The following is an 18,968-nucleotide window of genomic DNA, read 5'->3' on the forward strand; positions in this document are numbered from 1 at the left end:
TATGAAATAAAATTTAAATTAAATTTTAATATATCTAATATAATTATGGACTTTATAAATATTTACGAATTATAAAGGCGAGGAAGATGAAATTATAGAAAAATTCTGATTATAATTTTATTTTAGAATAAAAATAAATTAGGTAATTGTTGAGAAAATTGTGAGATAAAGTTTAAAATAAATTTAAATATATCTAATAATAGCTAAAATGTAAAATTATGGGTTCTTCTTAAAGTAGAGGCCTTGAACAATTGTTCAAGTTGCTCTCGCAAAAAGCCGGCTCTGACTTTTAGATATAACAGTTAATTAAGCTCTACTGTCAACAAATGTCTAAAAGAACGATGGGTAGAATTGTATTTCTTAGTTATAATGAGATAGCAATATGACACATTAGCAAAGACATTAGCCTTGTCGGATCTAAAAGTTTAAATTTTTAAAGATCCACAATCATTAATTATTTATTCGCACATTCCGTAAAGAATGGTCTGGTGGTACGAGGGCGAACTTGTGACTATAAAGTTATGATTTCAAACTCCCGACGTCTACAGATCCACCTGCTATACATGGTTCGTTTATTGTGATTTGCTTACAGGAGGTTTACCCAATACCCAAAACACACTCAACGAGTAACGACTCCGAGTTCTCGCGTTATAAAAAAAAAAAAAAAAAAAAAAAAACAATGCAATACTCATTCCATCTTTCACATAGTATAGTTTTAAAGATGAAATATAAAATAACATAAAATATTGATATAATATAATATAACATATAACCTAAGAGTATATGATAATAATACATATAATATATGTCATCGTAAATTTTTAACGTATATTAAAACAACATAATATATAATATAGGCAAAAATATTTATAATTCATCTGTTATTTTGAAAAGTATATATCATTCTCTCTTATAATTTAAAAATTATATGAAGTTTCCTTATGTTTTTAAAATGTTATATAAAATTCATTTTTAGAGTATTATGTACAATATTTAATTTAAACATTTAAAAATTTTGGTTCAAATATCTCAAATATTTGAAAAAGTTAAAACGACAAAAAATTAAATAAAATATTGTTTGTTATGAAAATTAAATAATATATATATATAAATTCCGGCCCTGTCAAATTTTTTTGGCTTCGCAATTAGCAGCACATGCTAATAATATATACAACAAAGACTATTTAAACAACCACGATTAATATATATGAAAATGTGTTAAGGGTGTGTTTGTTTGAAGGATTTTGGTGACTTCTATTCATTTTATTTTTTTTCCTTAAAAATATCAAATCAAACATCTATTTTTCTTTTTTATATTATACTAAAAATTAATTTTACATTCAAAATATCACATCAACACATATTTATATCAGATTATACAACTATTCAAATTCAAAATTTTTACTATTCAAATTCCTACTCAAAATCCAAACCCCCAAACAAACACACCCTAAATAGATCTAATTTTATACGAAACTCAATAATTATTTAAAATTCAAATTCGAAATTCAAACCCTAAATAAACACACACTAGTGTTTTTACTAAATTATTTTCCCCATATCTTTATGTCGATTCTCCAAATATTCACATATCTTCGTATGATTATCCTAATCCTAATATTCGCATATTAAACAATAGCTTTAGAAGTAATTATTTTGGTTATTTATTTATTCTTTTTTAAATTGAAAAAAATAGTGTTCAAAGTCTAGAAAGATGTTGAAATTTTAGATGATCTTTTCATTTTAAATATTATACTCCATCCGTTTCGAAATTATAGTCTTGGTTGTGTTGGGCACAAGATTTAAGAAATATTGATATTATATTAATAATGAGTAAAAAAATATAGGTAAAAGACATTTCTGCCCTTGTGAGTGTATTAGTGTAAAAAGTAGTGGCAATTGTATAATAATAATGAAAGAATATGAGTAGTTATATAGTGATATAGTTATTTATGAAAATAAGACTATTATTTTGGGACGAATAAAAATAGTAAACAAGACTATTGTATTGGGACGGAGGAAGTATAAAGTTTGTTCATCCAACTAATTTTTTATTGACGCAATTTTCAATATATAACATCTATATTCTTTTTAATCACAAAAATTAATAATTCAACAAAAAAATAGTATTTTTTATATTAACGATATCTTACCTCAAAAAAAAAAAAACACTAAACAAACAAACTTAATGATATTCAGTTTGTTCATTCAGCATTTCTCAATGGAACAATTTTCTATAAATATTATTAAAAAATACAAATATATACACATATTGGTATAATATATACATTATCTACTCATAAAAAATCAACCGTTCAAAATAAAATATTATTTTTTAAATTACTAACACAATTATCTCTACCACACAAAAAATCAGTTCATCTAAAAACGAAGAGTGAAAAGACTTATGATAAAAATATTGATTTAATAAAAAATAATTAAATTTGAATCTCTAAATATATTAATACAAATAAAATAATATGTTTGTAATAAATAAAATATAGTTTATTATTAATACAAATAATTTAAAATAATATAGAATATATATAAATATATTTTATCCGTCCCACGTAAATATCTAATATTTTCATTTCAGTCAATCTCACATAATTTGTACTTTTTTTAAGAACATGATTCTACCCTTTAATCAATTTTATAATCTATAATTTTATAAATTTTAATTAAATTATTTAATTATCTTAATCTATACTTATTCGTATTATACAATAATTATTTTTATTAATATATTTATTAATTACTCATTAATTATAATCTTTCTAAATTCTTTTGTATATAGTTAGAGGCGGATTTAGAAATATTTTTTTACTGGTGGCACAATAGATAAATTAAAAATAAAATAGATTAAAATAATAATATTAATAAATAAATAAATAATTGTTGGTAATAAAAAAATTATAATATATTACTTCATATGTCCCAACTCAAAGTATCGTTTTTCTTATTTTTGTATGTTTCACTCAAAAATATTTATTTTTTATTTTTTAAAAAATAATCATACAATAATATTAAAATACTCTTAACTTTTATTTAAATTACAAACATATCATTATACATACAATTATTTTATATATAACTCAGTATTTTACACTTATAAAAATAAAAATATCAAAACTATTTTGAAGTAAATATATACTCCTTTTTTATTGGAACAAAGGGAGTACTTAAATTAAAAGTTTCAAATATAAGTTATCAAAATTTTAAAAATGTATATTTTTTTAAATTAGATTAGATAATTTAGAAACTATAAATATAATCAATAAATTTAAAAAGTTTAATACATAAATAAGTTTATATTATAGGCTCCTCTTTTAGGTAATTTTTATCATTTAAAATTTACTTTTAACGAGTTTAACGAGTGAGAATCCATGAATAAATAGTTTTGGTGACTTTTTTTATTTAAATAATAAATTATATAAGATATTTTGTAATATCATACTTTAGTATAAACTTTTAAAAAAATTATAAAAATCAAATACTTGATAAATTAAATTTGATAGTTTTTAAGATTGAAATAATATGATTTAAAAATTATAAAAATTAAACAATAAAAAAACTTTAAAAAATAAAAATAAATATACTACATTAAATATTCATTTTTCTCCGGAGAAAACAGATAAATAAAAATAATTTATTACTTAAATTCAATTTCTCTGACTCAAATAATAATAGAAATAACATTATTTTTATTTTCCTACTCTCAATTCTTTGTACAAGATCCTAAATTCTCAAACTTATAAAGAATTCAACCATACAAACATAGATAGCATCCCAATAATTCATGCATATTATGCACAACTATTATTGTTATTACTTCCTCTGTCCCGGCTACGGTATCCTTTGTAATGTAGACACGATAATTTATAACAAATATAATTAATTAATAATTAAGAATGTATTAGTAAAAATAATTATCGTATAAAAACCTAATTTTAGATTAAGATTAAGATACTAATTAGACTAATTAAAACTAAAAAAATTAAAATGAGATTAAAGTGTTTAATTCTTTTTAAAAAAAAAGTGACAATAAATACAACAGACGAAAATAAAAAGATGGACAACGGAGAAAGTATTATTATTATTATTATTATTATTATTATTATGATGAAATATTTGAATTCATAGCCATCCATTTTTCTTGCAGCATCGAATAGCATCATCAAACATTTCCGCAATCCCATATTTATACTTGAAGCCAATCTCCAACAGCTTCTTGCTCGAAAGCCCCTTGAAGTTTGCTGCTCGATTAACCACACTTCTGCAACATTAATTAGCACACATCGATCGATCATGGCTACTCTAATCGAGCTTTTAACATAATGCAATAGTGAGGAATTAATAGATAAACTTACTCGGGATTAACCAATTTAAGGTCCGGATGCCTCGATCTAAGAAGATCAACCAACTCCTCGATTGTGACTTCCACGGCCGAGCAAATGTACCTTCCTTTGGCATTTGGATGCTCGAAAAGATATATGTGCGCCTCGGCAGTATCGTCGGTGTGCACCATAGGAGTGATCTTTCCATATTTGATTTGGTTCTCATTTCCTATATACATGAACAAAATATATAAATGTACATTCTCAAAATACCAAGATTTTATAGAAGGAGAAAAATCGAAATAAAGGAGAAGAAATAATAATAAGAATTTTATTATTGAGAAAGAATTCGAGTGGGTACACACAAAATTTGCTCGATGCTACAAGCTTTGATCTCTTTGAAAAAAAATTCTATAAAATTATTATGATTTTTTTATAAAAATATATTATGTTTGTCTGTCAATTTTTTTTTATCTTTTTTATTTTCGTCAGTTAAATTTAACTAATTGCAAATTTTAGCAAAGTCAAATATTTAACATTGAACTATTACCTTATATTTAATATTTATTTACTATAATTGTTACTATATTTATTATATTTTTTTCATTCTTTTTAATTACTAACTAAATTTTAAAAAACAGCATCAACTACACTTTTACTTTTTAATTTTTTTCAATAATATATTCATTTTAAAAAATTTTGTGCTTAGTCCAACGAGACTAAGTTTTGCGGCCGGAGATACTATTATTTTTCTTTAAAAAAAAAGTATAACACCAAGTCCACAATGAAGAATGCTCTGATTTTGATAAAATCTTACTATTTATCCAAAAAAATTTCCTCCAAAAACATCTAATTTTATTTTTTATATTATACTAAAAATCAATTTTACATTCAAAACATCACATCAACACCTATTTATATCACATCATACAACTATTCAAATTCAAAATTTTTACTATTCAAATCCCAACTCAAAATCCAAACCCCCAAACAAACACACCCTAATGAATCAAAAGAATTTTTTTTTTTTTTTTTTTTTTCACTACTTCAAATTTATGAAGGTAAGATATTGTATATACCAACTCGTCAATCCTACTCTATAATGAATGTCGAGTCTTGCGAAAACCAATGTTTAGGTCACCCCATATAGGATTATTGTATATAGGTTTTGTAAAAAAATGAAGAGTTTTTAAAGTTAGATAAAAATACTATTTGTTAATTGAGGAAATAGATAGAAATAAAAGGGTTTTGAGTGGGTCCTACGTATAAGATGTTAGAAGTTTAATTAAATTGATATATATTTGTTAAGTATGTTTAATATTGATAAACTTACTAAAAAATGAAAAATGGGTCATCTTTCGTAGGACGTACCAAAAAGGAAATAGAGTCATTTGTGGCGAGACGAGGGAGTATTATATTGGTTTATAGTAAAAAAAACAAAAATGTTCCTATTAGTACGATGTAATATAAAAGTTGTGAGATTTGTGTAATATAGTTATTATGTTAGGTAGTTCGTAAAATTATTAAATTAGTAAATTGTACCCTTATTTTTGTTTTTTTACTAGGTCCGATTTTGGCAAGTCACACTAGGCGAACCATGTGTGGCAAGTGACCTGAAGCGTCGGGGGTTTGAACCCATGACCTCACGGTCACACGTCTAACCCCCACACCACGAAGTCATCCCTTACGGGACAATTGTACCCTTGTTTTAGGATGGATAAAAATTGAAAATAATATCATTTTTATGTGACGGAGGGAGTATTTAAATAACTATTAAAACCAAAAACACTAAAATACGAAATCGAACCGCAACTAAACAAAACATATATATATGTCCTAAGAAATAATAGTCGAGGGCGTACCAAAAATCAATCCGAGCGATGAGTGCACCGAACCGGGGAGATTAGGACACACAAACGGTCCGTGTATCCACGATGGAACCACCGTGACAAGTTCCAAACCATGCTTCTCGGAAAACTCAAGAGCAGCCCTTTCAGTCACCGTCTTCGAAATGCAATAACCAGCTCCAGGAAAGTTCAATTTCTTCATAAAATCGACGTCGCACCATGACTCCTCGTCCAGCTCACCTCCATCATCGCCGCTGAACTCTTTTGGAAAAATTGTTGCGACGCTTGAGGTGTAGACCACTCGTTTAACAGTCCCCGAATCAATGCACAATTGCAGAATGCCTAATGTTCCTTTTATGGATTTTTCTGTGATCTTTTCGACAGTTTCTGTCCCCAATAAGTCTATCGGATGAGCCACGTGGAACACTCCCACGCTCCCTTCGATCGCAGCCTTGAAACTCTGTGGATCGCCGAGATCGGCGATGAAAATTCGAAGCCTTTCTTTGGCTTGTGGCAAACTTGTTAGAAAGCTGAGGTCTTTCTTTTTGTCTGAAATAAAATTACACCACAGTCACTTCTTTGTCCGTCAAAATTATGTTTGCTTTATTATATTTTCAAACAGTTATTTATTGAAAATTGTTTTTATAAAGCTTCGTCCAAATATAAAATCAAACTGATCAAACTGGTAATATTTATGTTTTAAGTCAATTCAAACCGATTTATATTTGTTTAATAAATAGCAACTATTTTTTTCATTATCTTCTTAAATATTAGGTGATAACAATTGTCACCATCATTGCATCTAACTCTAATTTTAAAAAAATTTCCAAAATATCATTATTAATTTTTACTTGTACACTTAAAATTTAATTTTTCTTAATATTAAGGTATACAGACATAATTTTCATGGACAGAGGAGTATGCTAAATCATCACTCTCTTAGAAACAAATAAACAACTTTGTTTCTTTAAGATCCGGAAATGATCTCACATTATTCATCAAAGTTTTTTTTTCTTTAAAATCATCAAATCAAAAACTTATATCTGATTCAATATATATATATTATAATAAAAAAAAAAATTAGTACATTAATCCTCTGCTTACATCAAATATTATTTCAATTCAAATTTTTACTATTTTGAAGCTCAAAATCCAAATCCAAACCTTAAAACACTACCTAAGCAACCATATCCTCGGTGTTCGATGAATTAGTACAATTGATCCTAGAGTTTTGGAAAAACCCCAACATCAGATTCAAAAATCAGTTGATCCATTCGACGAAGAGTCTCGAAACATGATCAGAAATGAGTAATCGAACCTGGAGAGTGGGATCGAACGGTGGCGTTAACATAATAGCCGCGGCAAAGAAGCTTCTTGATAAGCCATGATGCAAGAAAACCAGTTCCTCCGGTTACGCACACTTTTCCCGGATATTTCTCGTCCCCAGCAGCTGTTTGTTCCATCATGTGTTTCGAACCTCTGAGTCACTGTCTGTATTCACATGTTATCCATCCACTGATCCTCTATCTTATTAATTCTTGCAATCAATAAAGGAGTAACTAATTAGGACCACACTTACACTCACCTTTTTATCATAACTTGTCGAATTTGGTAGGTAGGAATAGACACAATTGTATCGCCCATCCCTTCAAGAAAAAGTTAAAGGAAAACGGGTTTGGTTACCTGTTGAATTCTTGAGTTGAAAGTTGATTATTTAATTAATATTTGATATATAATGTAATATATATAAGAATTAGAAAATTTTGTATATAGTAAATATTTTATTATAAATAATATAAATTAATTTTACTGATAAATGGGGAATTTTGAAATTATATAAATATACTTATTTATTGAAGAAAAAGATATGTTGGGACTAGGCCAACACAACATATTTTCCGCTTTGAGCTTAGCTTGGATATTCTCCAAAGTTAATTTAAAACTTATAAAGTGTAACATTTTTCTTCTCAACTTCTACCGTGGGACTTCAGTTTCAACACCAACAAGAAATAAAAAATTTAAATTTTGAATGAATTCCATGTGAAGTAAAATTTTAAAATAAAATTAGGAGCATAGTGCCAACCGGGCCGAGATGGTGGGGTCTCAAGCCCCGAGCTATCAGTGACAGATCTAAGGAGAGGCTCAAGGGAGTACCTCGTCCCCAAACTCCAAATTTTATTTAATTTTATAGTGTAAATTTTTTTAAAAAAAATTAATTATACTAACTTATCCTTCAAAATAGTGAGATTATCTTCTCTTTTCTTTTCACCTGTTATTAGTGCAATAAGGAAAATCGAAAAAAAAAAAATAGTATCAAATCAGTAAAATATACCGGTGATCACCCTCCAAAATTTGGGGGCTGGTTCCGCCCTTGTGAGCCGTCATTCCACTACAAGAACATATCATTTTTGTAACGAGATTTTTTCGTCTTTAAATTCACTTTTTCCGTTACAAATGATATTAGAGACGGAATTAATGATGGAATTACGTTAGTGATCTTTAGGGACAAAATTTCGTTACAAATATACTATTTTTTTTTGTAGTGTCTCCATCGTTACGTTGGTGACATTATTATTATTATTATTATTGGATGACATTATTGATTATAGAGACCGTCTGTCCAATTGGATTCAATCAATTCTTATCAAGTTAATATTTTCATATTGATTAAATAGTGAATGCGTCACAATATACATATATATTTTTTTATCATTAATTTCATTCAAAATAATAAAAATATCTTATTTTTTAACTTCAATGAAACCCTTCACCTCCTCGGTGGAACAACGCTGACTCCGCAACTGAACAAGATGTTGTCGTCTAGTGGTAAAACATCTCCGTCTAGGACAATGACCCGAGTTCTATTTTTATTTTTATTTTTTTTCTAAAAACATCATATTCAGCAAATATATATATATATGTGTGAAAAGAAAAATAAAAAAATAAAATCACTCAAATTACTATTTCACCTTACAAAATTTTATAACAAAAATACAAAAGAAGGCATCACTAGCAGTGTTTATTTGGTGATTTATTTTTAATACAAGTTGGATATGTGATGTTTTGTGTAAAGAAACAATAGGTATTTCACAAGGAAATCTTAAGAATTAGATAATAAATAAATAGGAAAGAAATCAAAATAAACAATTTTCTCTGGTCTTGAAATTAAATTTGTTTATTTATATTTTGCCCTTTTGCTTTTTATACTCCATCAGTTTCCAATTTGTTTACTAATTTGACTTTTCAGTATTTTGGATGTTATAATTTGATAATTTTAAGTTTATCTTTTATTTAAAATAATTATAAATTGAATTTAGAAAGTAAAGAAAAAAAAAAGTGCAAAAGTAAAGAAAAATTATAAAAAAAAATGTAATAATTATAGATTTAAACTAAAAAGAAAGTATAATTTATTTTAAAAATCTCCTTAAAAAGTAACATTTCAAAAGAAAGAACAGAAAAATTCACACTAAGTGAATAACACAGTGCATTTTTATATAGTGAATGTCCTTGAAGAAATTTTAATTAGTGCTTAGAACTTGTTTTCTATTTCTGAGTAAATTATAATTAAACTCAAAGCATTAGATTATATTTCAATTCTAAGATTAAGGAGAAATCACAGTTTACAAACGGTTGGCCGACTGTTGTTTGTAGATAAATAAATAAATTATGTGTATCCTAATAGCTTAAGTTTTTAGGTGAATCGGTCATTTACTTTATGATATTAGAGTCTTAGATCAAGTTTCGTTTGGTGGTGTTTATCTCTTTTGCCCGTAAGTCGGTGCGTCCCATCAAATATTCATTTTTTCACTTTTTCTAAAATTCTTCAAAACTTTAAAACCTACAAAAACTCTTGTACGAGATCTTTTGTATTGAGACTATTTGAAGTGTATAGTACTATAGTTTAAGCTAGCCCTTATTATTATTTTGATTGAATTGGATTAACAATTAACGGTGTTTGATTTCCAAATCACTACGCACATAATTGATAATTAATGTCGATTTTCATCATTTTGTCTTATTACATCAAGATTAGGCAAAAGAAATATTTATATTAATGAACTTTATCATTTCTCATCATCTCTTTGTGTTATGTTCTTGTCTTTGATTTTATTAAAGAAGGATAATCATCATCGAAAATAGGGATGGATTGTACTGCTCAAGAAATGTTATATACTTTTATCAAGACGGTTGTTACGAATTTTAAAATTACCAAAATACATCGTGCAATATCAGACATCACATGATAGCACTGCAGATATAACATTATTTATATTAACATAATATCAATATATATATGTTACAATAGGAGAAGAACGAGAGCACTATGAGGTGTAGATCATTATGCAAGAAGAAGACTTCCCGACTCGGCTTTAGTTTCTTCCCTTATATTTATATTTTAGTTGAATTATCACACATTTTCACTAATTTTTTTTAATGATGGGATTTCTAACCCGTAGTCTTATAAATCAATCTAACACTATTATTTTTCCGATTCTTGTATTCATTATAACAGCATCTAATTTTCCAACAATCAATTGCGTGACGAATATACTAGAGCCATTTCAGCTAACATTGTGGAGGGAATACGCGTGGGGCGATAATGCTTATCGATCCAAACCGTTGTTGCTTTCCCCTCGAGTATTAGCTGAAATTGATCCATCAAACATGAATCAATAAAATGTCGAAAATATTACAAATCAAAATGCTTGCATAAGATGATATATCATGTAAGAACCTCTAGATTTGGAAGCTTGACGATGGCATATTCTATGAATATACGGGTCTTCGACCATCCCGGTATCTTAAGCTTCACCAAGAATTTGTCCCTACTCTACACACAACATTAAAATATATAGATATATATATATTTATTTATAAGTCTCGTATTGTCAAGATAACTTTTTCTTTAAGGTTTACACTTACTAATGTTGTATGTAAATTAGGGTTTTACTAGTTTATGAAAGCTGTGAATACTTACTTACCTTTAAAGGGGCTATAAATTTAAGTGAAGTATCTGCTAAAGCCATTGAATAGCCACTTCGAGCAATGACATCAGCACTGGAGCTGGTGTATTTCTTCAGGAAATCATGACAAACTATCAAATTAAGGCATAATCGACGAATGTATTTAGATTGTGTTCCTTCGAGCCAAAACTGCTCGGGGTACGGCTTTTCAAAAATATCGCCAACAAATACATATCATTCAATAAAAGTCGACAACTACACATATATAATAACATTCAATAAAACACATAAAATATAACTCCCTATCACACATCACAATTTAATTCTCATACTTAATAACAAAAACACTTAAAATTAAAAATACTAAACAAACTTTTAGTTATGGTTTGGAAGGATTTGGATATATTTTGTTGTTATGAAAATAATAAATAATTAAAAAATTGAATAGAAAATAAGTATCGAATACTATATTTTCAAAATAAAAAATAAAAAAACAAGTGTTAAATATAATGTGTTAATTAAAGAGAGACTTTGAATGTTTGTAAAGGAATTATTTTTGAAAATTAGTGTAAAGAAAAATTAAAACATCTGTAAAATGTATATTCACTAATAACAAATGAAAAAGGAAAAACGACTTTAGATTAGAGCTCTTAATAAGCTGAATTGAACAGAATTTTAAGAGTCTGTATTCATTCGTTAATATTCGCTAATAAGGGCTCAAGTTCGCTCGGTAATAATAAAACGAACCTATTTATGTTGTTCGGTTCAGCCCGTTTATATTCGTGAATGAGCTTAAACCGAACCAAACAAACCAAATTTATAAACAGTTTGATTCATTTAACGTACTAAAAATACAAGTAATTAAACATGTTAATTCTGTAATTATGCCATAATCCATTCAAAGATGGGCAATGGGATGATCTAATTCAGCCCAATTCAATATCAATCTGAACTTACATAGTTAGGACTAGCTCAAGTTACCCTCAACTTTGAATTGGCCCATATCCCAATAGATCGAATATATTAAAAATTAACTCGTCTCACGTTTTGTTTTTAACCTAATTCGATTTTCAATATACATTTTCTTTTTTATAAAAAAAAAATAATATTAGGTAAAAAAAAAAATTTCGTCTCAACTCAAAGTATGTTTTTATTATTTTGTGTGTCCCACTCAAAAATATCATTTTCTTATTTTAGAAAAAGTAATTATACACTAATACCAAAATATCCTTTAATTTTTACTTAAATTACAAAAATGTTATTACACATAACAATTACTTTATATATAAAGTCAAAATGCAAAAATGTCGTAATATCTTACACACTTCCACTAACTTATAAAATATTACCCATTCTACCATCCAATTGTATACTCATCTGACCGGACACAGGTTTTAAGAAAAATAAGTAAAAATATAAACTTTTACTTTTTTAGGTAAACAAAAAATTAAAAAAAAAAAATTGTATTTTGTTACTAAAAAATGAAATAAAAATAAATTTGGATGACAACCAAAAAGGAAAAGTAAAATATATTTGAAAAAGGGAAAAAGTATTATTTATTAATCTATTATAAAATTTCAAAGAACCCCTTTCGATTTGAACGGAAGGAATATTATTTATTATAACATTATTTTCTATACCTCACATAATATATATATAGCTCAAACTAAAGCACTAAACAAACACACTCTAAATATACTATAAATATATTTTCATAAATATATTATATAAAAGGTCTATACATATTTGAAACTATAAAAAAATGAAATTTATCTTTTAAAAAATTATATATCCAGACATATATGTGGTTGTTGTTACTATGCTAACTAATTATAATTAACGGAAAAATAACACAGACAATATATATCGGTAACATATGAGATATAAATTGACAATACAATATATATATATGTTAATATAATATTTATATGAGCTGGTACAAAAAAATAATGTACAAGCCATATGTGTATAGTTTATAAATGTTACTCACTATGTCGGATTACAAAGTATTTATTTTTCCATTTTAGTCTGTCTCATAATAAAGTATCTATTTCCTTTTTTTTAGTAACTATACTATCTATCTAACATTACAAATACCCTTACAACTTACAATATATTACACAAATGTCATGACCTCTATATCATACATACTAATAATGTTATTTTAGTCATTTCTACCTTATTCTTAATATATCCTAATATAATATTAATATTTTTAAAACTATGTGCAAAAAGCAAATGAATATCTAATTATGGGATGAAAAAAGTATTATAATAATTTCTTTTTAAATTATCAATCTAAAGGCTCAAAATCGATTGAGTCTATATCTAATCTAGCCTAAGTTTTTATTCAATAATCGACCTGCCTAACTCAGATTGGGCATGCTATAGTATAGGCCGATTTGGCCATATATATTTTTGTACGATCTAAATTAATTTGCTACAATAAAATTGGCCGAACATGAATCTACTATCCTATATTAATTAATTCTCATTGAATATTATGCTTATGTTTAATTTAAATATTGTCTTCATTCTAAATTTTGTACTTTTCAGTTGTGTTTTTTTAACAATCAAACCTAAAATTTAAACTATTTGAATTTTATGTTAATTGGAAAAAAAAAAAAAAATCTTACAAAATATTTCATTATACTCCCTCCGTCTCAGAAGTAAATATTCATTTGTTTTTTGCACGTAGTTTTAAAAATATTAGTATTATATTGGGATATAGTAAGAATAAGGTAGAAATAACTAAAATAGAAAAATGAATACTTTGTTATGGGACGGAGGATGTATATTATTTTAATATCAAACATAATCAAAAATTTCAAAACCTATCAAATTTAAGCTTTGGTATTATTTTTCTACAGTAATTTTTTTAAAAAGTATAAAATTAAATATTTCTTTTCACAAAATTTCGCATCGATTATTTAAATTTTTATTATTTCTAAATCTAAACAAAATCAAAGGTAAAAATTTAAGCAAAATGTGTGTATGCTTTAGAATATCTATACATACCATGTTGGCAATAACTCGCGTAAACATGATCGTTTACAACTCCGAATTGATCTAACTCATAATCCCTAACATCAAGCTCAAGCTCATGTACCCATCTACGTAAAAGAACACATAAAATGAAATTTATTAACATGTACAAGAAAGAAAATAATAATAATAATAATAATAATAATAATAATAATAAATAAAAATAAAAAGTATCAATTTTATGGCAAAAAATCAAAATAAATAATAAGGACTTACAATTATAGATAGAGACTAAAAATAACACATGAGTTATTATATAATAAATTTAGTGAATAATATTTTATGCTTTAAAATTAAGAAATGAGTATATATAGACATTAATTTATGCTAAGAATATTAACTAGTTTTTCTCATATATATATACATTTAATCTCGTAAATATATAATTGTGTTCAGTGTCGGAATCAGGATTCGCCAAAATGGAGGCTGATTTTTAAAATTTTCAAAATAATACAATATATTTATTATCAGATAATTTTATTATGTCAGATATCATATTTTAAAAACTTTGCAAAATAACAAACTCCAACAACATCAATTACATATTGCAATATTCATTTTGATATTGTTTGAAATTCATAAGTATTTTTTATTAGAAAAAATAAAATCATTTTAAAAAAATAATTGAAGATTGTTTTTTTCTCTTAAGTGTTTGGTTAGGATTTTTTTTTATAATTAAAAATTAATTTTATATTTAAAATATCAAATAATATTTATTTATATCACATTAAAATATTTAAATTTAAAATAATTTTTTATTTAAAACTCAAACATAAACACACTATATAAATTTTAATTTATTTTAGTTTTTGTATGCTATATATATATAAATATTATTATATACTATATATCTTAAATATAAAAAAATAAGTTTACCTGTGAGATTTGTTTTTCCATTTTACTATTCCAATTTTTTTCTTTTCTAAAAAACATCAAATCAAACACCTATTTTTTATTTATTATATTACACTAAAATTAAATTTTACATTCAAAATATCACATCAATACATATTTATATCACATTAAACAACTATTTCAATTCAAAATTTTACTATTTAAAATCAAAACCAAAAACCAAAATCTCACAAGTAAACAAACCCAAAGGGGTGGGAGTAGGGGGATGGGAGCCCCAGCTCCTACCTACCTGCATCCGTCACTATGTTTGTTCTATAAATATTTTTTATATATATATGAAGTATAGAAGTTTTGTCAATAATATAGAAATAAATATTTTATATTAAATGATTAATTTCTTTGTAAATAAATAAAATATATATTTGTATTTTTTTAATAATATTAATAGGAATCGTGTCAAATAAATAAAATACGTTAACATACCAATTATTTTTTGAAAAGAAAATAATAATGAAGAACGAACCTGTCCGGATTACGCCTTATAATACATGGATAAGGCCGTGGAGATGCTAATTGAGCCCTTGTAATAACTCGCAAACTTTGATGGTTCGAATAAGATACCGATATTGGAAAAAACTTTCGAATAAATTTAGGGTTTATTGGAGGACTAGTTGTGGGGAGGGTGATGGAATTGATTATTTGGATACTACCTAATGAGGACATCGACATTTTCTCTTTTCTTTTTTCCAATCGATTGTTGCATGCAATTGATCGAATATATATAAGAGAAATTTGTGTCTATCTATCTATATATATGTGTGTGCGCGCACCTCCATAGACATTAATTTGGTATGTATAGCTGTTATTAGTTCGGTTTAATTTTACATTATACTTTCGAAAAATAAATAAATATTACATCACGTGGATCGTATTTAAAATTTTCTATTTCTATTGTTTTCTTTAATAAATGAATATATTTATATATTTTTAAAATGTCTTATTTTTTATAAAATTAATTATATTAATTATATAAATTTATAATCTTTTGATTAATTTAAATTAATTATATAAAATTTTATTTTTAAAAAAATAGTATTCATATTATTTAAATTTTATTGAGATGTGTTTTGAAATACTTAAATATATAGTTTAAGGGGTGTATTCAATCTGAATTCTATATAATTTTGTTAGACTTTTAAAATCTAGATGTATTCAATCTAAGACTTTTAAAATACGAAGTTATTCAATCCAAATTTTTAAAAGTCTTTTAAAATATGAAGGTATTCAACAATCCATAGATTTTGAAAGTCTATAATTTTAATGGATTTTAATGGAAAATTGTGAAAAAAATTATTATTATTATTATTATTGTTGATGATGTTGTATAAGTGATAAATAATATGATAATATTTATTAATATTATTATAATTTTTAATAAAAATAATAATTAAAAACTAAGATATATTAGCGAATTATTATCAAATTTTTTTAAATATATATTTTTATATTATAAATATAGTTTTAAAAAATATTATTATTATAATAAATATGTATTACTGTCGTCTTTTCTTTTTAATTATCGAATATAATATATTGTCATTTCAGTGTTATTCTTCTTTTTCAATTATCGAATATAATATATTGTTATTCCGGTGTCATTCTCCTTTTTCAATTATTGAACATAATATATTGTCATTCCGGTGTCATTCTCCTTTTTCAATTATCGAATATACTATATTGTCATTCCGATGACAGTGAAATAAATATTTCAATATATATTTTTCGTTGAACTGTTAATTTTTTTTATTTACTTTTTTATTTTAATATTTTTTCAAAAATCGTAAGTATTTTTTTTTTTATTTATATACGTATGTATTTTTTATGTAAAAAAGTTATATAAATAATAATAATAACTAATAAAGAAATATAAAACTAATTTGATATATTGAATGATAATATAATACTAAAATTATAAAATTTAAAATATTAATATACAATATAGTAGTGTTACATATGTTTCAATACTTCTACGTTATTAATAATTAATATTAAATTTTATTTTATAAAAATATAATAATATATAATAACTTTAATTATAAATATATTACATATATAAAACTTGTGTTTTAATAATATATACGTAACTTTAATTATAAATATATTATATTTATAAAAATTGTATTTGATATAAATTTATATAATTATATATATTCATAAAAAAAAATTATTCTGTAATCCCACGAAAAATCATATAAATTCATAAAGAATTCAATCAAATCCATAAAAATCCATCTAAATCAATTACTAAAATCCATCAAACTCAACATAGACTATGTAGATTTAGAAAATCTACATAAATTCATAAACTTTTTAAAATTCAAAAAAATCGATTGAAATTCCAATTGAGTACACCCCTTTAATTTTTTTTAATAATATTTAATAGACCATCAATCAAATATTAAATAAATAAATTTCAACCAATCCAACTTCTAATTACAATTTGAACCAATAACTAAATATACCCTGAATGTCAAATAATGGTGATTGAGGATTTGTTTTTCTTATGATTTCAGATTTTTTTTGTTATTTATTTATTTATTTTTATTTTTTTTTTTTTGTAATAGTGAATATTTAAATACAATATTTGGATTTTTTGTACGAGATAATTTTAATGAAAATAGATTCTGATTAAAAAATAAATGTTTTATGGAAAATTTAATAACAAGTGGCATGGTTGATTTAATATTCTTTTGAAACAAAAAAAAAAAAACCTAATAGTGTCATGCAGCAATTTCTAAAATAAACTATACCTATTATAGGGCCTTAAGTAGATTTACCTAACTAAATTTTTTTTTAACCTTTCTTTACAGAGGATTGTCTACTGGTAGGCTCACCTATCATTAGGGTGTTATTTTACATTCACCGTCCATATGAGTTGATAATAAATTTATTGATATGTCTTGAATTTAGTTTTTCACTTTGCTGAAGTTTTACGAGGGTTTCGCTGCTGGGTCAGCGCGTCAGGGGCGAAGTCCCCTTGCCTGGGGTCCGGGGTCCGGGGTCGCGGAGTGGTCCCCGGCCCAACGGTATGCAGTGTTGGGCCTTTGAGTTCGTATTAGGTTGAGTCCGTCTGATGTATTCTCTTAGTTTATTTAAATAGATTTAGAAATATGAAATCTGACATATGTAACCTAGCCGTCCGGAATAAAATCTGTTCTCGGTTTCAACCCGTGGACGTAGCCAACACGTTGTTGGTGAACCACATAAATCTGTGTCTTCTTTACGTTATTTTATTATTATTATTATTATTATTATTATGATTATTATTATTATTATTATTATTATTCGATCATTAACCCTAATCTATCACAACAAAATTGATGGCTTAGATTAGTCAAGGGCATGATCATCTTTTCGGTATAATACTTTTATCCTTCTTCATTAACTCATGTTCAAGTAGGCATGTTTCCATATTCCATCGTCTTTAATACATTTCTCTTCTTCAATTCCGAGTCAATTTTCTTCATCTGCAACATATCTCCACTAGAAATCGACAATGGAGAAGGCTGCGAGAGGGAGAGATTTGTTTATTCAGTTCCCGTGTGTTGCTCGAAAGATGGTGCAGTCGATCAAGAGTTTTTGTTCATTTCTTGCTATATATGTACGCTTAATGGTTGTTCATGTGGCACCAATCATGTGTTTATTAAATTATTGGGATGTCGAAAATGAATGTTTTAAGTTATCTGATGGATCAGAATGATTTATTACCGATTGTGATGCTGCTATGATTTATTATTTGTCATATGGCGAAAACAAGGAACCTACTTGCTTGATAATTTTGCATTGGACTTGAAACTAATAGGAAATAATAAAAATATATATATCATCGAGCTTGCTTTGAAAAAATTAGCTGACAGGGT

General features: G+C 25.6%; 2 protein-coding genes across 2 annotated transcripts; both read right to left on the bottom strand.

Annotated features, from left to right (window-relative positions):
- Positions 1–4,011: 4,011 nt before the first annotated feature.
- LOC127261624 (vestitone reductase-like) lies at positions 4,012–7,824 on the bottom strand. Its single transcript, XM_051289903.1, has 4 exons — positions 7,503–7,824; positions 6,200–6,733; positions 4,371–4,566; positions 4,012–4,276 (listed from the first exon to the last, which is right to left on the bottom strand). Exons 1-4 carry the CDS (start codon positions 7,648–7,650, stop codon positions 4,138–4,140), a joined length of 1,017 nt encoding a protein of 338 aa, XP_051145860.1. The 5' UTR covers positions 7,651–7,824; the 3' UTR covers positions 4,012–4,137.
- A 2,891-nt stretch (positions 7,825–10,715) lies between these two features.
- LOC127261675 (acyl-acyl carrier protein thioesterase ATL4, chloroplastic-like) lies at positions 10,716–15,777 on the bottom strand. The gene is made up of 5 exons (XM_051289970.1): positions 15,572–15,777; positions 14,167–14,261; positions 11,167–11,279; positions 10,920–11,015; positions 10,716–10,829 (listed from the first exon to the last, which is right to left on the bottom strand). The coding sequence occupies exons 1-5, from the start codon at positions 15,775–15,777 to the stop codon at positions 10,716–10,718; spliced, it is 624 nt and encodes a 207-aa protein (XP_051145927.1).
- Between the last annotated feature and the right edge of the window lie 3,191 nt (positions 15,778–18,968).

This window comes from Andrographis paniculata, unplaced genomic scaffold (genome assembly GCF_009805555.1).
Source record: "Andrographis paniculata isolate CXL003 unplaced genomic scaffold, ASM980555v1 Contig64END, whole genome shotgun sequence".
In the NCBI taxonomy this organism is placed as follows: Eukaryota; Viridiplantae; Streptophyta; class Magnoliopsida; order Lamiales; family Acanthaceae; genus Andrographis; species Andrographis paniculata.

Excerpts from the sequence above, each read along its gene's own strand:
- LOC127261624 (XM_051289903.1), bottom strand. The coding sequence starts at position 7,650 with ATGATGGAACAAACAGCTGCTGGGGACGAGAAATATCCGGGAAAAGTG. Across the intron at positions 6,734-7,502 it reads CGTTCGATCCCACTCTCCAG|ACAAAAAGAAAGACCTCAGC; the intron begins GTTCGATTACTC and ends ATTTTATTTCAG. Across the intron at positions 4,567-6,199 it reads ATCGCTCGGATTGATTTTTG|GAAATGAGAACCAAATCAAA; the intron begins GTACGCCCTCGA and ends TCATGTATATAG.
- LOC127261675 (XM_051289970.1), bottom strand. The coding sequence starts at position 15,777 with ATGTCGATGTCCTCATTAGGTAGTATCCAAATAATCAATTCCATCACC. Across the intron at positions 14,262-15,571 it reads ATAAGGCGTAATCCGGACAG|ATGGGTACATGAGCTTGAGC; the intron begins GTTCGTTCTTCA and ends TCTTTTACGTAG. Across the intron at positions 11,016-11,166 it reads AATTTATAGCCCCTTTAAAG|AGTAGGGACAAATTCTTGGT; the intron begins GTAAGTAAGTAT and ends TGTTGTGTGTAG.